At 32.5% G+C, this 16,610-nt stretch overlaps 5 protein-coding genes across 14 annotated transcripts; 2 read left to right on the top strand and 3 right to left on the bottom strand.

Annotated features, from left to right (window-relative positions):
* Positions 1-216: 216 nt before the first annotated feature.
* Positions 217-2,309, bottom strand: LOC143146290 (tubulin alpha-3 chain). Its single transcript, XM_076310436.1, has 4 exons — positions 2,162-2,309; positions 1,920-2,090; positions 1,432-1,648; positions 217-1,356 (listed from the first exon to the last, which is right to left on the bottom strand). Exons 2-4 carry the CDS (start codon positions 1,920-1,922, stop codon positions 233-235), a joined length of 1,344 nt encoding a protein of 447 aa, XP_076166551.1. The 5' UTR covers positions 1,923-2,090; positions 2,162-2,309; the 3' UTR covers positions 217-232.
* A 571-nt stretch (positions 2,310-2,880) lies between these two features.
* Ytr (U4/U6.U5 small nuclear ribonucleoprotein 27 kDa protein yantar) lies at positions 2,881-5,714 on the top strand. Of its 5 annotated transcripts, none has more exons than XR_012991887.1 (5): positions 2,881-3,085; positions 3,183-3,397; positions 3,492-3,652; positions 3,727-3,976; positions 5,605-5,714. XR_012991887.1 is itself a non-coding variant. In XM_076310450.1 (5 exons), the coding sequence occupies exons 2-4, from the start codon at positions 3,279-3,281 to the stop codon at positions 3,921-3,923; spliced, it is 477 nt and encodes a 158-aa protein (XP_076166565.1). In that variant the 5' UTR covers positions 2,881-3,085; positions 3,183-3,278; the 3' UTR covers positions 3,924-3,928; positions 5,605-5,714. The 5 variants fall into 5 exon arrangements, 3 of the variants coding, with proteins under 3 accessions (XP_076166565.1, XP_076166564.1, XP_076166563.1); XR_012991886.1 differs by having other exon boundaries at positions 3,727-4,571; XM_076310450.1 differs by having other exon boundaries at positions 3,727-3,928.
* Positions 4,370-10,737, bottom strand: Fanci (Fanconi anemia complementation group I). Of its 4 annotated transcripts, XM_076310422.1 has the most exons (22): positions 10,051-10,734; positions 9,702-9,985; positions 9,457-9,624; positions 9,164-9,387; positions 8,873-9,069; positions 8,644-8,780; positions 8,361-8,581; positions 7,938-8,290; positions 7,689-7,821; positions 7,318-7,625; positions 7,065-7,259; positions 6,827-6,984; positions 6,583-6,753; positions 6,368-6,519; positions 6,078-6,277; positions 5,835-6,002; positions 5,584-5,758; positions 5,283-5,499; positions 5,136-5,208; positions 4,878-5,021; positions 4,698-4,796; positions 4,370-4,576 (listed from the first exon to the last, which is right to left on the bottom strand). In XM_076310422.1, the coding sequence occupies exons 1-22, from the start codon at positions 10,132-10,134 to the stop codon at positions 4,457-4,459; spliced, it is 3,981 nt and encodes a 1,326-aa protein (XP_076166537.1). In that variant the 5' UTR covers positions 10,135-10,734; the 3' UTR covers positions 4,370-4,456. The 4 variants fall into 4 exon arrangements, 2 of the variants coding, with proteins under 2 accessions (XP_076166537.1, XP_076166538.1); XM_076310423.1 differs by lacking the exon at positions 4,878-5,021 and having other exon boundaries at positions 10,051-10,736; XR_012991879.1 differs by lacking the exon at positions 5,283-5,499 and having other exon boundaries at positions 4,370-4,796; positions 10,051-10,736.
* A 395-nt stretch (positions 10,738-11,132) lies between these two features.
* Positions 11,133-13,396, bottom strand: Fbxl7 (F-box and leucine-rich repeat protein 7). 2 transcript variants are annotated; one of them, XM_076308859.1, is made up of 3 exons: positions 13,300-13,396; positions 13,094-13,202; positions 11,133-12,760 (listed from the first exon to the last, which is right to left on the bottom strand). In XM_076308859.1, the coding sequence occupies exon 3, from the start codon at positions 12,745-12,747 to the stop codon at positions 11,431-11,433; it is 1,317 nt and encodes a 438-aa protein (XP_076164974.1). In that variant the 5' UTR covers positions 12,748-12,760; positions 13,094-13,202; positions 13,300-13,396; the 3' UTR covers positions 11,133-11,430. The 2 variants fall into 2 exon arrangements, with proteins under 2 accessions (XP_076164974.1, XP_076164975.1); XM_076308860.1 differs by having other exon boundaries at positions 13,342-13,360.
* A 500-nt stretch (positions 13,397-13,896) lies between these two features.
* Slu7 (Pre-mRNA-splicing factor Slu7) lies at positions 13,897-16,172 on the top strand. Of its 2 annotated transcripts, XM_076308664.1 has the most exons (6): positions 13,897-14,215; positions 14,316-14,587; positions 14,692-15,015; positions 15,106-15,403; positions 15,482-15,644; positions 15,726-16,172. In XM_076308664.1, exons 1-6 carry the CDS (start codon positions 13,988-13,990, stop codon positions 16,064-16,066), a joined length of 1,626 nt encoding a protein of 541 aa, XP_076164779.1. In that variant the 5' UTR covers positions 13,897-13,987; the 3' UTR covers positions 16,067-16,172. The 2 variants fall into 2 exon arrangements, with proteins under 2 accessions (XP_076164779.1, XP_076164778.1); XM_076308663.1 differs by having other exon boundaries at positions 13,898-14,215; positions 15,482-16,172.
* The last annotated feature ends 438 nt before the right edge of the window (positions 16,173-16,610 follow it).

Genomic DNA, 16,610 nt, shown 5'->3' with positions numbered 1-16,610 from the left:
ATGGTATAATCCGAAGTTATATTCGTAATACCTGCCATTAATTTATTCACAATCTTTCCAACTACTCCTCTTTGGTGCCGGTATACCTGTCACTTTCTTTTTCAGGATTACAAACGTAACAAACGTAAACAATTAACAGGAAGCAACTAACAAAATTGAAGGAAAAAATCGATGAATGGCGAAGGAATATAAAAGGATGAAGAATTAACCAGTAGATGTGGTAAATATAGCGTTAGTATTCGATAAATTCTGCTTCGGCATCGACAGAATCTAATCCGACTTCTTCATAATCCTTTTCCAACGCAGCAAGATCCTCACGAGCTTCAGAAAACTCACCTTCTTCCATACCTTCGCCAACGTACCAGTGAACAAAAGCTCTCTTAGCATACATGAGATCGAACTTATGATCGAGACGAGCCCAAGCCTCTGCGATAGCTGTTGTATTTGACAACATGCAGACAGCTCGTTGCACTTTGGCTAGATCACCGCCGGGCACAGCTGTGGGTGGTTGATAATTTATACCGACCTTGAACCCAGTCGGGCACCAGTCGACAAATTGTATCGATCGTTTCGTCTTAATGGTAGCAATCGCGGCGTTCACATCCTTCGGAACGACATCTCCTCTGTAGAGCATACAACAAGCCATATATTTACCATGTCGTGGATCACACTTGACCATTTGATTCGCCGGTTCAAAACACGCATTAGTGATTTCGGCAACTGAAAGTTGCTCGTGATACGCTTTTTCGGCCGATATTACTGGGGCATAGGTAACCAGAGGGAAATGGATTCTCGGGTAAGGAACCAAATTTGTCTGGAACTCGGTTAAATCGACGTTTAAGGCACCATCGAACCGTAACGAAGCTGTTATCGAGGAAACGATTTGTCCAATTAGTCTATTAAGATTAGTGTAAGAGGGTCTCTCAATATCCAAATTCCGCCGACAAATGTCGTAAATTGCTTCGTTATCGACCATGAAAGCGCAGTCTGAATGTTCAAGAGTCGTATGAGTGGTGAGAATAGAATTGTAAGGTTCGACAACCGCTGTGGAAACTCGTGGTGCTGGATAAATTGCAAATTCTAATTTAGACTTTTTTCCATAATCAACAGAAAGACGTTCCATTAGCAAAGAAGCGAATCCCGACCCAGTACCACCTCCAAACGAGTGAAAAATTAGAAATCCCTGCAATCCAGTACACTGATCTGCTAGTTTTCGTACTCGATCGATTACTAAGTCTACAATTTCCTTGCCGATTGTATAATGACCACGTGCATAATTGTTTGCCGCGTCTTCTTTACCAGTAATCAATTGTTCCGGATGAAAGAGTTGTCGATACGTTCCAGTTCGAACCTCATCTGCAAACAATCGAAGTCGCTATTTGCATGTCCTTTGAACATTAACCGATTGACTCTCTTTCCTTTTTCTCTTACCAACCACTGTAGGTTCTAAATCGACGAATACCGCTCTAGGAACATGCTTTCCGGAACTAGTTTCACTGAAGAAAGTGCTAAAGCTATCGTCTCCGATCATCTTATCCGTCGGCATTTGTCCATCCGGTTGTATTCCATGCTCCAAACAATAAAGTTCCCAGCAGGCGTTTCCAATTTGAACGCCAGCTTGACCGACGTGTATGGATATGCACTCTCGCTGAAACAATGCAAAAATTCGTTTTCGAGCAACCTCATTTATTCCTTCATTTATCGTCCTCGTTCTACGTTTGTTGACGACGTATTAATGGACGATGAAAGGGAAAGCACTTATTTTAATGTCAAATAAACGGTCTGACAAAGTCACTGTATTTAATTTTAATCAGAATGAAATCAATCGAATCCAATTTATTCACATTTATTCGGATAATATTCGTCCACATTTGTCACTGTAATTTTATAGATCACCATTAACAAAAGAATTCTCTTACCATTACGAATCACAAAATTTATTACGCGTTACTTCGTCACAGAATCCGTCCTCCGTTTGTTAATGCGTGTATACAAAAGGTGACGCCGCTTCTCGGAACGATTGTGACTTAATGACGCGAGAACGGTCGACGGCCTCTTATATCCTCAGCTTCAAGTTGTCTCAAAATGATCTTGGAATAATGGAAAACAATGATTTTAACAAGAATAATTTAATTTCCCGGTACTTGTTCTAGTCAAATACCTTTCATACAAAATACTGTACTTTGCACATTTCTCTAACATCGAATTGTTTCAACGTTTAGTCTCGAGCTTGAGATTGTCATGAGAAGTTGGGTGTAGGAAACACTCGTTTTCGAACGGCTGCGTCGCATTTAAGATTAAATCTAATAAACAGATATAAATAGCGTGCCAGCTACAGTTTCGACTAGTTTTAGCCAGCCAAACCATGGGTAGTTGGTTGAACGAGAAGTTCATGATGCAAATTCTTGTGTTCTATTTTTATCCAAGTATATATCTCACCCTTTGACCCTTACAACCCAGCCAATCCGTGATCCAGTTCATATATCTCGTCGTATCCTATTATTTTCATAATTTATTTAAACCACCTTTGCTTTTGAATTTGTTCATTGATTCAATCGATAAGAAGTACACAATTTTTCCACGTACCTCTAACGTAAATATTTAAATCTACTTTTGCACATGTCTAAAACATTTATGAAATCGTTCCGGGGCCAGAATAAACGAAACATCCAATCTATAAGGTTTTAAAGGATTTTTAATGTACATATACCAAATTAAAGTTCACATTGTTTTGTATTACCAAGTCATTGACAATTGACAATAATATCGACTTGTAAATTTTAAGCGTACAAGTACTTATGTTATATGTACATACAAATCAATTATGATCCAAATTGATATTTGTTAGTTACAAATTAAATCGATATAATAACTGTCGATTAGTTACTAGTAACGTTCGAAGGGCGATTGTGCATGTACAAAATTAGCTGTTTGACCGGTTGCAAGAAATATTCTGAGAAATAATCTAAGAAGCGCTAATTTTATAGTGTAAATTGTGATGTTGCTTATTATTATCTAGTATATTGCAGTATAGCTGTAGTATACATACGCACCTATTACACGATATTCAGTCTTGTGAAATACGGTATCTGATATACATAAACATAACCTATTATAAGGATATTCGTATGTATTTATATTCAATCATTTTTACTGATACCTCTGCTGTTTCTCATTATTAGGTGCTTGAGAAACAAAGTGCATAAACGCATCTGTGTCGACCCAACAGTGTTCATAATGTTAATATTAGATTAATTCGGAATTAGGAGCTATACAGTATGGGTCGTAGTCGTACACCTTCACCAGCAAGGAGAAGAGATCGATCCCGAGATCGTGATCGGGAACGAGAACGAGACAGAGATAGGAGAAGAAGACGTTCTCGCGAAAGAAGAAGAAGGTATTGATTTGTATTTTAGACTTTATTGTAGAATACTTTAATTATAACATTATACAACAAAACAAAGCATATCATAAGTATGAAATTATTGTAGATCTGTCGAACGTGATCGAGTAAAGTCAAGAGATAGAGAGAGAGAACGTGATCGTGAACGAGAAAGACATAGGCGTTCATATAGTAGATCAAGATCAAGAGAAAGAGATAGACCTAAGCCTAAAGCAAAACCTTCCACAACAGAACGTCCTGTAATCACAGGTAAATAAGAGCATTAAAGCAATAATGCTATTTCAAAGATTTATGGATCAATTTTGCAAGCTAATATTTTACAGAGGCTGATCTTCAAGGGAAAACACCCGAAGAACAGGAAATGATGAGAATAATGGGTTTTTGTGGTTTTGACACTACTAAGGGCAAAAAAGTTGATGGAAACGATGTTGGTGCTGTGCATGTTATTCTGAAGAGAAAGTACAGACAGTACATGAACAGAAAGGGAGGATTCAACAGACCATTGGACTTTGTAGCATAAAACACGTAATATTATGTCTCTACGACATACTTTGTATTCTACAGATTTTCCTTGTACGAAAATTTTATAATTTCCAGAAAGACAATGACTCAATAAGACATGTAAATGATATGAAAAATATTCTTTAAAAAGGAAAGTTCGTCATATTATGTACTTACATGAAACATATAAGCAAGTACATAATGTGCAAAATGATGAATGACTGTGTGAGTGATGAAACATGAAACAATCAATTTTTGTTACAAAATTAACTAAAATGACGAAGTACGGCGTTAGGCGCAATATTGTCTCTTTTACACTTGAACAAGTATATAACTGCAAAGATCTTTCATAGTTAGCAAGAGCCTTTAACGAAATGAGTATTTGATATGTTTATTCATTAATATTAATGATACCACGACATATGTCTGCATGATGAAGGAAATAACAAGGATTACAATAGTAAATGCATTCGTATAAAGATTATATTATAAATGTTTCAAGAGTACAAAGTTTAAAAGACGATATTAAAAAGTTTTATGAAGAAGATCATTTCAATCATCTATCCTGGATCGTTTTTTTAAAGTCATAGTGTCATCACCAGTGCTGTTCGACTCGTCTGTAGGCGAGTGACGAGTTACATTTCCTACATCTTCTGAGCTTAACAAAGTAAGCTATTAAAGAAAAAAAACACTATAAAATTGCATGCAATACAATCATTCTGGTCAGAAGTAATTATAATAACGCCACAAAATGCAGAATTAAAATTCAATGTTTTTCTATTGCTACTATTACCATGCTCACATCCATCTTCTCTAGACTTTCTACTAGTTGTGAATTTTTAATTCTGAAGTCTCTTGTCACGCTATGCTTCATGTAGTTTTCCAATGGTATCTGCCATAAACACACATGAAAGAATTAAATCTAGAGAACTATCAAAAAATTAATTCATATTACTTTGTACCCAATATTCACCCCTGTCCTTTTGCCAAGTAATAATACTTCCTTATTAAATTGTTCGATTTCGTAGACTACGCGCGGAATTACTTTGGTCTCCTTTAAAATTTTGTTCCTTCGTGCGTGCAAGTCAGATTTTGAATTTGATTGATTTTGATTTTCCTTTAGGGTATATAGTGAAACAACGGGGGTCAATTGTTAAAATAAATATCAGTATCGACAACTGTTTTTTTTTTTTAATATAAAAGATATAATAAAAAAAATTAAATTAAATACCTCGACATATGTCACCAGATTGTAAAAGGCAGCTTTTAAAGGTTTGCCAGCCAATTGTATCACTTGAATGAACCTGCAAAAAATATCCAGTAGCGTTAGATTTACGATAACACATTATCAATTATATAGATAGGCATTGGAGCACACTTGGCCGTTTGAAATGCAGCGTTTTGATTGCTTGATTTTGCATAGAAATATTTTGTAAAATTTCCGAGCAGATGATATAAACATTGTAAATTCTTGAACGTGACATCGATACATGGGCCCAGTTCTATTGATGTATTAGCTATTGTTTGGAGTACTTGTGTAAGATGGGACAATTGCTTACACAGATTTCGCTCTTTTTCTCTTAAATTATTGTTCCCTGTTTTGATGTTGCAATCGATTTTTATATTAAACACAAGTGCTACTGCAAAAATAAAAATCATGCTCTCTAATTAGTACTTACAGACTTCGTCGATTGTTGCAGGTGCTCGGGATATGGTGTCTTCTGCTTTTAATCGCAACAGCAGCCAAGAAGCATTATTTAATTTTTCTTTTATGTAATCATTCAACACATTATAGATTTGCACAAAAGTATCATCGCGTATAATTTGATATTCTCCATTTGTTGTTAATTCATTCTGCGTTTGTACAAAAATTAGAAGCATCAGGGCAAAGAAAATTTGAGGAAAAAGTTACTTTAAAATAATCGCTTACACCGTCAATACTGCCAATTTTTTCGCACAGTTTTAGACAAATTTCATTCAACGTCTCTCCATACTCTTGAGTATATTCTTCTAGACGTAACAAAAACTGAATAATTGCAGGAACGATAGGACTTCCAACAGCTTTTGTTTGAACTATTTTATTGAAACATTTGTGCACCTTTTATGATACGAAAAAATAATTCTATATATAAGAAATGAATCTCCGATAAAATACGTATTGCAAAGTACCAACCTTTTCAAGTTTGCATTTTTCAAAATTGATTTTAAACATAAATTGTTCCAGAATTTGTAATAATAGGATTGGTATTTTCTTTCTCGTATCATTATCTGTTTCTTTATCTAATGATAGTATCAAGTAAGTGTTTAATGAGGTAATAAGTTCTTGCAGTTGAGAATTGATATCTTTCGACACTGAATTTTTCTTCGACCGTACTTTAACCAAAAGAAGTTAATAGTATAAACAAATGAACTTTCTTTAAATAATGCGATAAATTATTGCGTAAATATGATAAGGTCACCCACAAATTTGGTTAAGAAATCGTGGCAACTCTGATGGCAACGATATACAAATACAAGAACAAATCTCCTTGAAGCACTGTAAAGCTAGTAATGCTATTTGTTCATCATCTTCAAATACATCATTCAAAGTTAACAGAAAATATTCATAAAGCAACCTAAATAATAAAAAGCCTTATTATTATTAACGGATGTAAATTCCTTCCCTTTATTTTGCTTACCCTCCTATTTCGATGTACATATCTATGTAATGATTAATTTGCATTTGAGATGTATCAGTCATTAACGATTTCGTTCGTTGTAGGAGCTGTTCACATGTTTGGAATATATAACGACAAAAGTTGTGATTTTCATGAAGGTTGATAACATTGTTTTGAGTCGAAGAAGGCCGTCTATGTGTAAATGATTTTTTTTATAATAATTGTTTTATAAGAATTACATTTTTCAAAGTAACATTATACTCACGAGTATAAGAGCAATAAGCTTTGATAAATGGTATCCAAATCCATAATGGTATTTGGTATTTTGATATTATTTAATCTGCCGTGCTTTCTCGTTGTATTATTTGCATCCCTATCTTTCTTAGTTTTGCCGCCATCAATTTTTTTTATTTTTATGGATTGCTATTAACAATGCCACAATCAAAACATTAATTATGTAGCGAAAAGGAGAAGACAGAAAATGCTTACGCGCAATATCTTACCAATTTGGTGAAATCTACCAATCGCGAGTATCCTTTGAACAAATCATCAATTTTATTAGAGCTTTCTTGATTGTTTTTCAAACACTCTCCTATCCGAAAGGCCATTAAGGCCTCGTAAATCGTAATTGCAATGCTGAGACTTTTTAACTTTATCTGTGATTTCGGAAAATCCTCGGAAAAATCTATTCCACGCCCCTGAAATAATCAATACATCAAAATTTGTATAAAACTTGTATATTTTTGTTTCAATTACCAGATTTAAATGCTCCAATTCAGTAGCTGCCATTTTTGTACATAGTGACTCTAAACTATTGTACGCCTTATCAAAAATATTTGATTTTTTTGGCAATGTATGGATGTATATCTTTTGTATTGCAAATATCAGTTCCCCTATAGGTTCTTGTATAATCACTTCTTCTCCGTGAATGTTTGTACACAGCTCAAATTTTACAGGTGGCAAGATATCACCATCTATTTTAAGATAGAAATTTAAATGTGAAAGAAGCATGTCCATGACGACTTCCGTTATTCCAGGATTTTTTTTTATAGAACCATAGAAGCCTGAAAATATAGTATCATTTACAAATGATACTAAATCTCAAATATTAAACTGTTGGTTTTTACCTTCATATAGATATAATCTGACTTCAAATTCATAAGTAAATGTCTTTCTTAATATATCCAGTATTTCATAACACAAAATTTTATTACACTCCGTAATTGGTTTTTCTTGTTGTGTATTGCATTCTAAGGTTATCTAAATATTTTGATTAAAGTTACTGCACCTTTGTCATAATAGTAAATAGAGGTAGTAGAAAATATACCTCTCGATTAGGAAATCTCTATGCAAACTCTATTTGAAACAGTTTATACCTGAGTTAATGTTGATCTGGAACTGGAACTAATAGCGTACATAGCGGGGTTGGAACGTTGACTAAGCCTAAAGCTACTCGAGAAATGTATTTTTGAGTACTTTAACATCTCTAAAAATCCAATTACCGCCATTTGCCGTTTCAATATACCTTTCCTATAAAGAGCTTTTCTCAAAGTCAGAATAAGACTTTCTCGTATGTTAGGTGAAACGTGTATCAATGGAAAAATAGCATATAAAATTTGAGTTGCCACGGTAGTTGGTAAAAATAATAATCGTTCAAGAAGAGTCGTGATCCAAATTTGATGATCCAAGACAATTACTGATAATTCACGACAGATAAATTTTATACAACCTGGAAAATATTTTTTAATGAAAGTAAGTGAATGATATAACGTTTAGATAAAAATTTTATTTTTTGTTACCCGTATAGTGTGTTGTTGGTATACCACCTGCTACTATTTTATCAACCAACTCTTGTAATATGATGGCAACTGTTTCATGACGTTTTTTAACTACTTCTCGAATTATTTCTGCTCCTACACACTGCACAACCATTACATTATTTTTCAGTTTTTGATCTGTACTCATTAATGTAAATGCTAAGCTTGTGATTCCTTTTAATACCAAGAGACGATCTTTATTGCTGTAAGTGGAGTAAACAGTAATGGGAACAATTATATATAAAAACAAATATGGATTTGTTACCTGCTACTAATAACTTGTCGAATAGTATCAATTATGTTACAAGGAGATGGTATAAGTTGTCTCAACCATGCATTACTTTCTCTTCTTTCTTTGTCTAAGCTACTGTTGATAATAGCCAATCTTAGTATTTCAAAGGTCTAGTAAACATAATTCTGATCAGTACAATAGAAACACGTCATTAGAAACTCTTAAATAAAACTACACAAGTTTCCCTTTACTATGTTCTTACCTGATCTTCGTGTAAACTGGAAACTGATAGCAATACAGCAAATACAAATGGTTGTAGTGTGTACTCTGAAGCATGAGATACGCATTTCAAATAACGAATAAAATCTTTCATATTTTCATGGTTTAACTGTGCTGCTTGATATACATGGTACAATACAGTACTCTCAATATCTCGTACCTTTTTTGTACTTACTAAATCTGTGTATAAATATATATTAAAAAAAAAGCAATTAAAGTAACATACAATAATCGTTGATTCTTTGTGTTAAATTGTACATTCCTGTTTACATACCAATGTCTTCAATACTATCCTTATCTTCAATAAGAACTGCTTTTGAATAACAAGACTCAAAGTATTTACAGAGAGAATCTAAAATATATTGGTTATCTCGAACTTTACATAATTTTAGAGCTTGATACACAAAAGGCGGCACTTGATCTAAAGGTAAATTAAACAAAGCACGACATAAGGCTTTGAGAACTTTCCTGTGATCAGTCTTCTCCAAAGTCATTTCCCTTTATGTAGAAATATTTAATTAATTACTCCTGTAAGGTTTTATTATCTAAACATATAAAATCATTTACCCAAACATTTTTGCTAATGATGGCAAAAGATCAACATTCCAATGATAATCACATATTGTTTTAATTATTGATGATTTATATTCAGATCCAGAAACTTCTGCATCTATGTGAGTAATATATTTTTCATTTTCCAATGCTTCGAGTAATACAGGTAACAAATCTTTCCAGCTAGTATGAATAAATTTTATTATAAAGCTATCATATTTTGGCAAAAATAAACTAATATAGAATACATATTACTTTACCTCCGTATCTCGTCATCGTCGTTACAAATACTGGCAATACAAAAATCTACAAGTTTAACAAGATGTTGCTTAGTATATTTTGGAATGTCCAAATTTATCCGATTAATAATTGCATCTACGCGTCCAGTGGATACTTTAGCTTTTCCTAGCAATTTCAGTATAGATTCGATTAATTTAAGTCGTTTTATTTGACAAGTTTCAGAATAGGAAAGCGCTTGTAAAATATCATCTAATATCTTCAGTCCATCCGTGTTACAAATATTACTGCATACTATTTTCACGAGCTATTCAAATCCTTCTTTTAGTTCAAATATCTCTTACTTCAATTAGTAATTAAATTCTTATTTACCTCCTCTATATTTGAATCTTGAACAAATGCTTGCAATTCTAATCTATCTTCACAATCTCTTAAATTGTTAAATTGTTGATTCATGTTTTGATACTTAATACAGCCAAATTGACTTACTCCTTTTGTTCTTATTTCTGGATAAAAATATATTACTTTTTGCTTTCTGTTTTTCTATTTCGTAAAATTAGGAACTAAACATCGCACGTGTGATCAGCATAAATAAATATAAATGTGTTTTTTTCTACACAGTATGTTATACGCATGCTTGGTATAAATTCAAATAGACAACATACGATTCTACTACTAATATTTCCGAAATGGCCTTAACGTGTCTTATCCAATACAACAAAGTAGAGAAGAAGGAATTCTGTTTAACAGTTTTCCGCGCTTAATACGATAAATTGTACATGTATACAAAATATAAGATAATCAAATAACTATTTACAATAATTACTGAAAATAAACAAATCAATTGTGTGCCATATATCGTGTTAATCTCATCGACGCAATGGCGATTACTTATCGTTAGTTGGAAAAGTAGTTTAACAAATAATCTGTAATCACGACAAGGTAGACAAAACACTTAACATTATACACAAGATGTATTCAATTAACATTATAAACGAGGTGTATAATATACTGACAAAATATATAATAGACGTTTCTTATAGATATTTGTATCATAGGATTTGAAATAACGGCCTCGTAAAATATCAGTAGTTTTAAAGCGACCTCTTCGCTTAAGCATAGTGATTTTAGAAATTAGTATATTCAATTGTACCACTGAAGTCGGTAAAAGTAGTAAACGTAGAGAACTTGTCTCTGTATATCATTTGTAGTTTTATCAAACCCGGCCTAGAAAATATTTTAACTGAAAGTTCCATTCATTTTTACAGATAAAATTTTATTACATTTTTTGATAAAAAAATTTTTTAATTCGAATGTCCTTGAAAAACATTTCTCTTTGTATTTAGAAACAAAAGTAGTTCATATTGAATATCCCTAAATTGAATATTTATAAAAATATGGTAAAATTAATCCTTATAATGTTATATAATTTTGAAAAGTTTTATTTATAAAATAAATATACAAGTTACATGAAATTCAAAAGATTCTTTTCATGTATTAAATTATAAAATCAATAAATAGCAAGAGGTGTATTTGGAAATTACAAACATATATTATGTATGTATAAAAAGTGTATGTAAATATATATACATATATGCTCATACAATTCATAGTATATGATGTATATGTATATATATCTTTACAATTGTTGAGTAGTTGTCTTTTTACAAATTAGTGTCTAGATAAGTAACAAAACAAGAATTGTTAATAAATAGGTTGTAAATATGGTAAGCTAGAAATGGTTTAGAAGACTCAGCTTGAAAAACCAGGATTAGTGTGTTCTATGATGCATCTACGACAATAACGTTTTACTGCTCGATATCCAACCCATGTAACCCTAAGACATTCACCAATATTGAGTTGTCTCAATCCTCGTACATAATATGCCAGTGCTTCCAATCCAGCATCTGTGACACGTTCACAACCACACAAGGATAACTTTTTTAAATTTGGGCATCCAGTGGAAAGGGCTTCAAGAGTTGCATCACCAATATCACACTTTCCTATATCAAGAGCTCTTAACCGTGGACAGCCACGTGCTAAAGCTAACGTAGCACTGTCACTAAGTGCTTCACAGCCACGAGCATTCAAATACCTCAATTTGTAACAATGCCTAGCAACAACCAACAGACCAGCATCTGATACACGATCACATTTTCCCACTGAAAAATAACGTAAGGATGGACCAAGTCGTGCTGCTAATTCGCGTACTCCAAAATCTGTAATTTTTATACAGTCAGAGACAGATAACTGTCTTAGACTACAGCAATAAGAAGCAATTGCTACAAGACTGGCATCAGTTATATGTGCACATCTTCGTAAATATAAACAAGCAAGATGTGGCATGCGAGAAACTGTCAGTATCAAGCCAGAATCTTCTACACCATGACAATCGCTGAGATCTAATGATTGTAACTGTAACGTTGTTATTCGGCTGCATGCTCTTGTTACGCTAATACACCCTGTTAAGTCCAATTCCTTCAAATGTATACAGTTATCTAAAATAGCAGTGACATTTGTGTCTGTGACACGTCGTGAATGTCGTAAAACTAAGGAAGTTAAACTTAAAAAAGGTAACTGGGCAAAAATCCCAGCTAAACCAATAGCACCTTCAAGTATAAGACGACGAATGCATGTATGACATCCTCGTCTGGTCAAGGCATTTAATGCAACAGTTGCATTTTGGGGATAACGCACTTCTACTTCTTTCCAAAGAGATGGATGCCACGCTATTTCCCACAGACGTCTGCAAGTTTGAGCAATAGCACAGAGGTCTCTGGTACCCAGCCAACTAAATATCTTCAATAATAAAGTATCATCCAGTTGACATAGATCCGTAACATAAATGCACTTTTGTTGTAACAAAGTTTGTTGTCTAATTGGAACTGATACAGTAACTGTTGAAGATGTCGAGCGGCAGGCATTATTGTCTAATGTGTGATATCCTAAATCAATTGCATCCGAGACTGGTCTATATAGACCCACTTTTTGCGATGCATATACAGTATCCCTTTCAGAGTTGTCCTTTTCCCCAAAGGATGGAAGGAGTAGCGGACAGGATCCATCCATTCCATGCTCTGTTCTGAGTAATAAAAGGTAAAAGTACATTTGTAAAAGTATATAGAACTTGCTAAAATTTTGATTTATCGTGTAGTTGAAGTATTTTATAATCTTAATAATTTCTCCTAGTTCATTTTGTTAATTACATTCATGTTCTTAAGAAATAATTATATTTTTGTAAATGAATTGCAGAAACAAAGTGTATGAAGAACGAAAATAATTTTAAAAAAGCAGCTCTAGCATTAGAGCTCAAATTTCGCGGGCATATCAACAATCAATCAATTGATTTTCTCAATAAGTTAAACAAATGATATAACACTTCATATTAAACAAATATTCATAAATATTTACTTACTAATGTGCGATAAGCAAAAGAATCAGCAACAATACGTGACATTACGGAACAGTATCGATCTATCTAGTACTGCCTCCATTTTGATCTTACATTCCAATTCTTGAAGCATCTGGAAATCGCAGCTGTTTCTTATAATGAAATTAGAACATATTACCGTTTTCAGAAATATTAACTAATATACATTCTTTATAATATATTAATTATACATTTTGGATCAGAAATTAAAGCAAATTTATCAAATTTGATACATGGTATTTGATACATGAAGGTTCCAATACTGTCGATAAATCCCCACTTTACAAACAAGCCCACTTAAGGTGATTTTCATCAAGGAAGTTAATAATTTTCGATTCTTAAACACAATTTTAAATATTTGAAATATGATACCAATCGATATGGCTCATAATCAATATTAAGTAACGATTTTTATACGTATTTTTTATCATTTTTCATAAATAATTCATAGTACGTACTATATACATATATACATACGAAGTACAATAAAGCTTTTCAATTGTTACTTGTAGTAATATATATTTTGAAGGCATAATAATCTTTTCGTAAGTTTCAATAATTTAAATGATATTAAATACCTGTAAAACATTTTGTACGTCATACTAGTATAAAATCTTAAAATACAGATTTATTAAAATAAAAAGTAACATCCAATAATATTGGTTATTCTCACGATTCGAAAGTTGATTTGCTATTAAATTTGTCTATGACTTTTGTAAACTTCCCTTAATCAAAGTGGTACTTTATTGGTTCTCTGTCGTTCTGTGTAAGTTAGCCACAACAATTGTATATAAAAATGTACAAGTGGTATCGAGTTTCATAATATGAAACGTCAAATGGAAAATCTCTTACAAAGTTGAGAATAATTGTTTGATAAGAATGGCTAACACCTTAGCCAACGTACCTGTATCAAAAATTATAAAAAATACAAGCAATTTTGAAGATGAACCTAGGAAGAAAAGTAGAGAAGATTGGCGCAAAGCAAAAGAATTGGAAGAAGCAAGAAAAGCTGGAACAGCACCAGCTGCAGTAGATGAAGAAGGCAAAGATATCAATCCACATATTCCCCAATACATCAGTGCTACACCATGGTATTTTGGAGCTCAGGTACTCAATAGTTCTGTTAAAAAATTAATGCTTTTCTAAGCTATAGTACTTATATTAACTTTACAAAAATGATCTTTTAACTATATAAAAATATTTTAAGGGACCAACTTTAAAACATCAAAGACCACAGCCTGAAAAACAGAAGAAATTTAATGGAATAGATGATTGGTACAATCGTGGTGTTGATGTATCTAATGTAGTAACAAAATACCGTAAAGGTGCGTGTGAAAATTGTGGAGCTATGACTCACAAAAGAAAAGAATGTATGGAACGTCCTCGTAAAATAGGAGCGAAGTATACAAATACAAATATTGCACCAGATGAATTTACACAACCTGAGTTATCTATGGATTATGATGGCAAAAGAGATAGGTAATGTAAACATTTTTGTTATTGAAAATTGAATTTTTCATTTGTTATTTCAATAAATCATCATTTGTTCGAGTACTATATTATAAATGTATTTATTTATGTAGGTGGGCTGGTTATGATCCTTCAGAACATCGGGCTATTGTTGAAGAATATCAAAAAATTGAGGAAGCAAAAAGACAAATGCGTGCAGAAAAATTAAATGCAGAAGAAAATGATGAGCAGGATTCAGATAAAGATGAAGATAAATATGTTGATGAAGTTGATATGCCTGGAACAAAAGTAGATTCTAAACAACGTATCACTGTTAGAAATTTACGAATTAGAGAAGATACTGCTAAATATTTAAGAAATTTGGATCCAAATTCTGCATATTATGATCCCAAGACAAGATCTATGCGTGATAATCCTTATACTGGCACTGAAAGAGAGTACATATTGTTTTTGTATAAATTTACGAATTTTATTAACCTTTTTCATAACAAAAGTATGATTTTAATTTTATATATATTTAATTACAGAGTGGATTACAAAGGCGAAAATTTTGCACGTTTTTCGGGAGATACACAACGACATGCAAATGCTCAATTATTTGCATGGGAAGCACATGAAAGGGGCGTTGATGTTCATTTACTTGCTGAACCTACAAAACTGGAATTACTTAAACAAGAATATGACAAAAAACGTGATGAATTGAAGGACAAAGCTCGTGGAAGTATAATTAATAGATATGGAGGTGAAGAGCATCTAGATGCTCTACCATCTTCTCTTTTATTGGCACAGACAGAACAATATGTAGAATATTCTAGATATGGAAAAGTATGTTGATTTACCAATTTATAGAGCATTAAAACATGTTAAATTCTAAACATTTTTATAATTTACATTAATTTATAGATTATCAAAGGACAGGATAGGCAAGTGATTCGATCGAAATATGAAGAAGATATTTTTCCAAATAATCATACATCTGTTTGGGGATCTTATTGGCAATCTGGTAAATGGGGATATAAATGTTGCCATTCATGTATTAAAAATTCATATTGTACAGGAGAAGCAGGTAAAAGAGCATCTGAAGCAATAGTCATAGAATCTAAGAAAACAATGTATGAGGTTCCAAATTTTGATGATCAAAAATTAGATTCATGTACTGAAGAATCCTCGAGTAATGACAGTTCATTGGATGAAGAAGAAATAAAGTCAAAAACAATAAAGAAGTCAAAATCTTCTAAGAAAAAAGATAAAAAACGAAAACAGAAGGAAAAACGAAAAAACCAAGAAAAAAAAGCTAGAATGCAAGATCTCAATCAATTGCAACGATCATTGCAAAAAGAAGCAGAATGTTTATTGCAGATGGACGATAGAAAACGTCCTTACAACAGAATGTATGAAGTAAAAGAATTGACATTGGAAGAAATTGAAGCATTCCAAATGAAGCGACAGCGTGAAGATGATCCTATGGCAGAGTTTCTTAACAAATAATTGTTAAAAAATGAATGATATGTATTAATTAAGTGACATGAATGTGTTATTGAAAACAAATTTTAAATGTTTATATATATCTAATTAGACATATATAACAAAATAATTTATATATATAATTTATCTAATTATATATATATAAAATAATTTCTAGCCTAAGAATTGCATCTGGAGTATTTCTACGGTCACTTTGATTACAATATCGTGTTTTTTTTTTAGAAGTATAACATTATAGATTCGTAATATACTTGGCTTGTGCACGACATAGCTACGTAACCATACCGCCCGCGCGCGTGCGTGTGCGTGTGCGTGTTGTGTGTGTACAAACACATATACTTTGCATGATAAAGTCGCTTACACACATTGCACAGGCACGTAGCTATAGGAAATATTCCCTTAGTAGTAGCAATAGTTTTCTACAAAAATCTTGAAAACTGAGGCCGAACGGCGGTTTAATGTATAGGAAAAATTTGTTCAAATGTTGATTTCTACACATATTTAAAAATCATCGAAATCGGTGGGACCCCCCCCCCCCCTTTATTTA

The sequence above is a fragment of the Ptiloglossa arizonensis genome, chromosome 4 (assembly GCF_051014685.1).
Source record: "Ptiloglossa arizonensis isolate GNS036 chromosome 4, iyPtiAriz1_principal, whole genome shotgun sequence".
Taxonomy (NCBI): domain Eukaryota; kingdom Metazoa; phylum Arthropoda; class Insecta; order Hymenoptera; family Colletidae; genus Ptiloglossa; species Ptiloglossa arizonensis.
The sequence above is the reverse complement of the archived record's forward strand: the minus strand, read 5'-3'. Positions and strand labels throughout refer to the sequence as shown.

What these genes read in the sequence shown, in the direction of transcription:
- Fanci (XM_076310422.1), bottom strand. Translation starts at nt 10,134, where the DNA reads ATGAATCAACAATTTAACAATTTAAGAGATTGTGAAGATAGATTAGAA. An exon ending in CCAGTTTACACGAAGATCAG is followed by an intron (nt 8,781 to 8,872) that starts GTAAGAACATAG and finishes TATGTTTACTAG; the next exon opens with ACCTTTGAAATACTAAGATT. An exon ending in AGCTTATTGCTCTTATACTC is followed by an intron (nt 6,754 to 6,826) that starts GTGAGTATAATG and finishes ATTTACACATAG; the next exon opens with ACGGCCTTCTTCGACTCAAA.
- Ytr (XM_076310450.1), top strand. Translation starts at nt 3,279, where the DNA reads ATGGGTCGTAGTCGTACACCTTCACCAGCAAGGAGAAGAGATCGATCC. An exon ending in TCTCGCGAAAGAAGAAGAAG is followed by an intron (nt 3,398 to 3,491) that starts GTATTGATTTGT and finishes AAATTATTGTAG; the next exon opens with ATCTGTCGAACGTGATCGAG. An exon ending in AGAACGTCCTGTAATCACAG is followed by an intron (nt 3,653 to 3,726) that starts GTAAATAAGAGC and finishes AATATTTTACAG; the next exon opens with AGGCTGATCTTCAAGGGAAA.
- LOC143146290 (XM_076310436.1), bottom strand. An exon ending in TTTAGAACCTACAGTGGTTG is followed by an intron (nt 1,357 to 1,431) that starts GTAAGAGAAAAA and finishes GATTGTTTGCAG; the next exon opens with ATGAGGTTCGAACTGGAACG.
- Fbxl7 (XM_076308859.1), bottom strand. Translation starts at nt 12,747, where the DNA reads ATGGATGGATCCTGTCCGCTACTCCTTCCATCCTTTGGGGAAAAGGAC.
- Slu7 (XM_076308663.1), top strand. Translation starts at nt 13,988, where the DNA reads ATGGCTAACACCTTAGCCAACGTACCTGTATCAAAAATTATAAAAAAT. An exon ending in CATGGTATTTTGGAGCTCAG is followed by an intron (nt 14,216 to 14,315) that starts GTACTCAATAGT and finishes AAATATTTTAAG; the next exon opens with GGACCAACTTTAAAACATCA. An exon ending in TATACTGGCACTGAAAGAGA is followed by an intron (nt 15,016 to 15,105) that starts GTACATATTGTT and finishes ATTTAATTACAG; the next exon opens with AGTGGATTACAAAGGCGAAA.